Source organism: Ciconia boyciana, chromosome 1 (assembly GCF_034638445.1).
Source record: "Ciconia boyciana chromosome 1, ASM3463844v1, whole genome shotgun sequence".
NCBI classification, from domain to species: domain Eukaryota; kingdom Metazoa; phylum Chordata; class Aves; order Ciconiiformes; family Ciconiidae; genus Ciconia; species Ciconia boyciana.
The window spans coordinates 46,156,725-46,163,757 of NC_132934.1; the positions used below are offsets into that span (position 1 = coordinate 46,156,725).

The 7,033-nt window shown below is 35.2% G+C and overlaps 1 protein-coding gene across 4 annotated transcripts in view; it reads left to right on the top strand.

Moving 5' to 3' along the window:
- METTL25 (methyltransferase like 25) overlaps nucleotides 1–4,561 on the top strand; it is a 65,196-nt gene extending 60,635 nt beyond the window's left edge. For 3 of the 4 annotated variants that reach the window (XM_072864516.1, XM_072864526.1, XM_072864540.1), the window contains 3 exons: nucleotides 1,940–2,014; nucleotides 2,638–2,709; nucleotides 4,286–4,561. In XM_072864516.1, coding sequence (XP_072720617.1) covers nucleotides 1,940–2,014; nucleotides 2,638–2,709; nucleotides 4,286–4,384 — 246 coding nt within the window. In that variant the 3' untranslated portion in view covers nucleotides 4,385–4,561. Of the gene's footprint in view, nucleotides 1–1,939; nucleotides 2,015–2,637; nucleotides 2,710–4,285 lie in introns of those variants that run through there. The other variant, XR_012043003.1, reaches the window with a different exon arrangement.
- The last annotated feature ends 2,472 nt before the right edge of the window (nucleotides 4,562–7,033 follow it).

A 7,033-nucleotide genomic window follows, 5' to 3' on the forward strand; every position in this document is an offset into this window, starting at 1 on the left:
TATTTTAAGTTCTTGCAGTGCCTTCCTGTTGCACATTAGCAGACTTAGTTAATGTGGTTTCTGTTCTGTCATCTGAGTTCTTAATGAAAACATTGCATTTTGTAATGGACCTCCACCCAGCAGGTCTTTTCATTTGTTCAAAGACTCATTAATAACTAGTCTCTGGTTATGGTCATTCAAACAGTTTTCACTGGCTTTATAATACTTTAATCTAAGCCTTGTTTTTTAAATTTGCTTATGAAATTGTTATGTGAAATAGTGTCAAAAATCTTGCTGAAATCAAAATATATGACAGCCAGTTGTTTTTCACTGTCGTGAATCCTTTCACCCTCCTTACAAGCAGACTGACTTGTGATTTGTTCTTGACAAATTCATGTTGACTATTACTCATCTGCTTATCTTTCTGTTTTTAAATTCTTTATTTGTTCCATTTTTTTCAGTGCATTGAATTTGAACTGACTGCTCTATAATAAGACATACATCTACTAGCTGTCTGACACACCATCTTTGAGAACTTCTCAGTGACAATGAGTAATAGTTCTGAGGTCACTTCATTCCCTTCTTGGCTGTCCTAGGATGAAGTTCATAATACATACCTGATTTGAAAACTTTTAATTTGTGGAAATGTTCTCTAGTTTGTTTCCCTATTTTAGGCTGAGATTTTACTTCTTTGCAACTGGATTAGCCACATGCTTTCAGATGACTCTTCTAATAAAAGTGTGCAAAAATGTATTAGACACTTCAGCTTTCCTAGTCTTTTGTCAGTACCGTTACTCTTCTGCTAAGTTGTGGACTAGCTCTTTCCATAGCCCCAACAGAGTAGCTGTACTGCAAACTCCCAATACTGAAAAAGTACATCAGGCTTTTTCAGCTCCACTCTTTCCAGCAGCCTCCATTACCAGTAACAAAATCACAGAATCACAGAATCATATAGGTTGGAAAAGACCTTTACGATCATCGAGTCCAACCGTAAACCTAACACTACCAAGACCACCACTATACCATGTCCTTAAGCATGGGGACATTGCAGGGTAACATCGCAAACCTACTTCCCACTCCTCTTCCTTAAGTGGCCAGCTCAACTGTGTTCTTTAGCATCCAGGACTGTGGACAGCAGAAGAGTAAAGACATCATGACCTTTAAAACCTGGAAAATGTTATGGTCTGGCTGCCCTGTAGGGAATGTGCTTTGTGAAGAGCAGTTATGGTCATAGCTCTAGCTACCTGCAGTGGTGCAGTGGCCACTAAAGGGCTGAAAAGGGAAGGGGTATTTGGCTTAGTCGAGTTCTGGAGCTGCCTTTGTATCAAATTCAGCCCCAAATCGCAGTCATTTACACTCATAGTGGCAGTGCTGGCAACATTGCATCAGGTGACTGGGAAAAGAAGAAGGGAACATGTAGTAGTTCAAAGTAAATAGAGAAAGTTTTATTTTAAAGATGGGTAGCTTGAAGCACAGACAAACAAAGTAACTATTTCCAGAATCTGATAGTAGGTTTTGTAATGTAAAATACCATGCAGGAGTCCTGACTGAAGCATGTTACTCTCACACCACAATTCACTCCTCAGCTATTTAAATAAATCTCTTGGGGATGGGGGTGAGGAGGGGATAAGATATATGGGAAAGGAAATGAGGATGTTATCTCCACTTTACTGTGTAATACTCATTTAAGAATGGCTAGAGCTTTCTGAATAATGAATGTATCTATCTCAGTATTTCATGTCAGTGCAAAATGCTGTCTGAAGAACCGTTATTGTAAATGAGAACTGAGAAAGTGCTATTAGAAAATTATTATAAACTTTAGGAAAGTGCTAATTTCAAAAACAAAACACATTTTATTTTGTAGTGTGACTTTCAGTTAGGAAAAAAATATTTCATTTTAAAGTTCTCTTGAAAAAGTAACTAGAATAACTCTGATATCTTTTTTTTTAATCCCTTGCAGCTCCCAGACAGCTGTGTAATGGATTACTATGAAAAATACAAGCACAGAATGAATGAGCTTGAAGCATTTAATATGGTAAAAGTTATAGGATTAATACTATTACCTTGTATATGTGTATGTGCTAGTCTAGAACAAAACCCTATTAAGTTTTATGTGGAGGTGGACTGTCTTACGCTGTGGTATGCAATCTCAAAAACAAAGCAGCTCCCCCTTCCAAACTTTGGAGCATATCCTATTCCAAAACTATATTAGGTGTCAGTAAAATAATAAAGTGAACACATGGAAGATTCTTTTTCAAGAGGGACTATTACCCTGGAAAATGAAATGTCAGTCTCCTTTTAAACCCAGACTGGTCTCCATGCAGTTATTTCATAAAAATTCTTTTTATTAAAATTCATTATTTCCCTCTTTAAAATTGTTCTGCTTCATATAATATCATTTTCTTGTTGGACAATGTCTCGAAACCAACTAAATAACATAGTTTCCTGGCTTTATGGCATTCCATGTATTTTTGATCTTTAAAATAATCTGTTTTGAAGATGTACATACCACAGGGAAAATTAGCAAGGTGACATTTGTACAACAGAACCACTAGAAAATTACTGACCTTCCTGGAATTGTTCTGTGGAAGTGTAACCATTCGGAAGTGTATTGGCTCTCTTTCCCAAAATCATTATAGTATCTAATCTTTCTTTCAGCTGAAGGTTGTTCTGGCTCCCTGCATAGAAGTTTTGATACTTCTGGATCGTCTTTGTTACCTCAAGGAGCAGGTATTTTTGCATTATATTTTATGATAGCTAAAGGCTACATCAGTGAAATGAGACTATTTCAGCCAATTTATTACTGTGCAGATGAAAAGTCTCTGTTGCAGAATTATTATTCTCATCATTTTTGCAAAAGTATAAGCAATCATTCCATTTAGTATAAACATATGCCCAGCAGATGTTTTTATTTTCAGCAAAGCAGCAACAGTAAAGTTTATGTTCTTTTAATTGTATGGTAATTACTAGTCAATAGACAGTAAAAAATGAATTAATTAAATATGCAACAAATTTCATTTTATACAACATATTGAGATATTTAATAATTAAAAAGAGTATTGGAAATGCTAAACAAACATTGTGCTGTACATGCTAGAGCTTCCAATGAATATGTTTTAGAACATATAATTCAAGAAATTTTGAATTAGGTCCAAAATGTTTATGATTTCCTTTTATTGTTTCTTAATTAAGATCAATGATGAGAGAGGGTGCACTTTTTCCAACTGTATGGGTCAACTGAGGTACATTTGACTAACATACAGCCTGGATATATTTTACAAGTATAGACCTGGGATATAATAAGCAAATGCTACTGCATTTACTCCATAATGATTTATATTACAGTGTTTCTTCTAACACTAATTTTGAGCTTGGCCTGATTAACTCAGAAGCAGCAGTCATACTTTCTCTGCACCAGTAAACATTTTTCAGACAAATAATAATTTGCTAGGAGGAAATGGTAGCGTCTTCCAGCTTCTGCTCTGGGCCACGGTCAAAATAAAACTTTAAAATAAAGCTTAAACCCATTCATGTGAATAGCTCTGTTTTTCCACCATAAACCTTTCATTTTAACAGCTCCATTTTATCATAAGTAAAAATTCACTTTATTCTCTGCCACAGTGCACTTGGAACAACTGAGTTGTAGTAAATGTATGCTTTTGTTCTAACTGGTATTTTTACAGAGAGGCAATTTGAAATATTTAAATAATGATGTATTTTCCCAAATGCCAACCAGTTATAAATCACATAGAGATCTGTATGATTTCCAAGATGGGAGATCAGACTTGCTGCATTTAGCACTAATTTACCTTTTCTAAATGTAATATACGCATTGATTTAATCTTGTACTGGTTGATTCACAAAATGTGTTTAGGAAGAAAAAATAGAAATGATAAAAGCCATATGCAACATGAAGACCAGATCCAGCTGGCCTCATTCATTTGAAGTCAGTTAATTAGCTTCAGTAGTAGAATGTGCTGCATAAAATGAGTAGGACTTGATCCTTAATTTCTTTGCTCTAGTTCAACTGAAAAACAAGCTTTATTGATGAAGGGGGTCATAAGCTGTCATTTGATAGTGCCAGAAAGAATTTAATGTCTTTAAAATACATCCTGTTTTGGGTATCCTTTTTTCTCAACAAACTTTCTGTGATTTTCTTGTTAGGTAAGTGTTTTTTCTGCTTTGCATTAAGGATAATTTTTAATATTTTTTGCAATTTTGTATTTAAAAATGTGGACCTATTACCATATCTTAGCTTTTAAGTCAAACACATTTTAATGTACTTCAATCATATATCATTTTACAGGACAACATTGCCTGGTCTGGACTTGTGAAGTTATTTGATCCCGTGAAATCCCCCAGATGCTATGCAGTTATTGCTCTGAAGAAACAGTCATGTTTTTAAGTGGAAGCAAATTGCAGATAGGTTGAAAGCTCTGAACTGATACTGCTGTTTCCTCACTTTTATTCTGTTATTTTTAATTCATTCCTCAGGTACCCTGACTATTTGCTTTTCAGCTGCAGAAGTAAAAAGTGCAATGCCTCTTTGAATGATGAGAAATAAATATCTCCTTTATAAATACCATTGCTTCCTTATGTCAGTTATTAAACAATGTTGAACATCTGGCTTTATTATAAAAGTTATGACCCGTATCATGTGATTATTATTTTAAAACAATTTTTATGTTTCTTCTTTTTAAGGCATTATGCTATGTATCAATACCCCTTCTCTTGATATTTCTAATCACAAGATCATACCTTCTCAATTTTTACCAGTGGCTGGCATCAGCAGTCTCAGACTAGCCTCACCTTTTTCTTTTCTGGATTGAGATGGTGCATAGTATAAACAGAAAAATAACCTGCACCTGTGAACAAGAGGTTCATAGACTAAACAGGATCTTTGTACTTCCCTGTTCTCCAGGTCATCAGGACCAGCTTATTAACAGAGCAACCTAGAAGAGCCTAGATAGTAATTACCTGCAAAGAGCACTTTTGTATCAACCCCTTCTTCCTTCAGGCATGTTCCAGGAATGCACTTGTTCGCCTGTCACTCTGAAAGAAAAAAATACATGTGCTCTAATCCAGTGGGAGATTTCCCAGTGCTTAAGAATCAGCTGCCCTGCTGGAGTTCACTCTGTAATCCTTGGGTTTTATCAGAAAGCTATTATCTGGCCCAAATGTGTTGGGTATAAATACTTTGGTACCCAAGTGAATTGAAACTTGCTAGGTAGTTTCTCGTTGGCTGTACTGCATTCATGAGTGGGAAATTTATTTGTTGCTGCATTTATCTCAATGGGTTGCCTAATTAAACTTGCAGATTTTCCATCAGTTAAAAAAGAGAAAAGTTTCTATTCTAAGTCCTAGTGCTTTTATTAGAATTTTCCAGCATATATAAAACATAATTAACAACCACTGCACAGAAAAAATGACAACAAATAAATAATAAAATACAGCATTAAAGAACAAAACGGGAGAATGCAACTTTGGTGGGCAGAAGATGAGAATAACAGAAAATATTTTTATATTAATTGTATAGTGACAGTAATAGTCATGGGAATCAGACTGAGATTCAGATGTGAGTGGGAACAAATCTTATTCTGTTTCAGTCTGCAAAATATAATGAGCTTGTGAACATGGCAATTCAAGAAAAGAGAAGTAAGGTATTTTTCTAACAAGTCACATCTTTCTTGATGTGTTCACTTGGAAGAAATACTTTTTTGGGGGTGGTGTAAGTTCACTACTGTCTATTTTAGGACTCACAGTCCTTATTAACTCCATGGATCCAGTATGAGCTTCTCACATTTGTTTGGTCCCAGTACAATCCTTAGAGCTGCTGAACACCTGCAATACCCAAGGAAATTAACAGAAGTTGCAGGTGCTCACAGCATCTTTGGAGTAGAGCTAAGAAAAGAAAATGAGGCCTTCCATATATGCCACTTTTGTTATATAGGGAGTACTGAGGAAACTAACAAGCTGGTAGATTCTTTTCCCAGGAGAGGAATCAAAAGAAATAAAATCCTTTCCTAACCTCGAAGCATCTGGAAGAAAAAAACGCCAATAAATCTGATATAAAGAGGCAATCTGAAGTACATGATGTTAAAAAGAAAAAAGATTAACAAAAATGTTAAAAAAATAGGTTTTATTATATTATGTTCTGCTAAGACCTGATGACTAATTACTAGTGAAGTGTTAGAGTGTTGTCATCCCAAACTTATGAGCTGTTGGAAAAATTTATTTGGGGATGAAATTGCCTTTTTGTGTTATGAATTGATTCTTCTGCTTTTTCAGATCAAATACTGGGGCATATATGATGTCCAGCCAAAGAAAGAACAGTTTCTTACTGAAAGCAAGTGCTTAAAAGTACCCTTTTATGGCCCAAAAATATTCATTTCAGCAAGCCCCACCTGGTTTAATTTGAACACAGTCGAAATTGCATAGGGTATACAGACAATTGCTAATTTTGTGTGGTATTTTAATGTGTGTAATGCTATCTAAATTCAAAGTTAAATTCTTATTACTATCTTAAGAGGACATTTGCAACAGTTTATAATAACAAGCACATCTCTAGGATTAGCCCAAGTGCTTTTCAACTGATTCAAAAAGGTCTGAATAAATTTGCATGCCCCCCCCCAGCAACTTCTCAGGCTCTTTCAGTACTTTTCATGCACTTTGTAGTCTATGCAGGCAAAGACAGAGGCGATGAGCTTCTTAGAATAATAACTATCAAGAGGTTTATATGATGAGTTTGCATTCAGCAAAGTCAGTTGCTGTCTGCTTTCAAAGCTGTTTCGAAGCTTTGGATGCCTGAATACCTATGAGCTATTGTTTACATAATAGAAAAATCCCTGACAGTAATCAAGATGAATAAAACTATTTTTCTTCATGGTTATTGCCAAAAGTTCTTCCATAATGGAAACTGTATCCTAAATATGATGAAGTCTTTTGATAGAAAAGGATCTCCATTTTCTTTCAGTGTGACAGCGAGCTATCTATCTTGATATGCTCCCTAAGGAATAGTGGATATGTCTGCTTTCCCTCAAGTGTTTGCCTGATT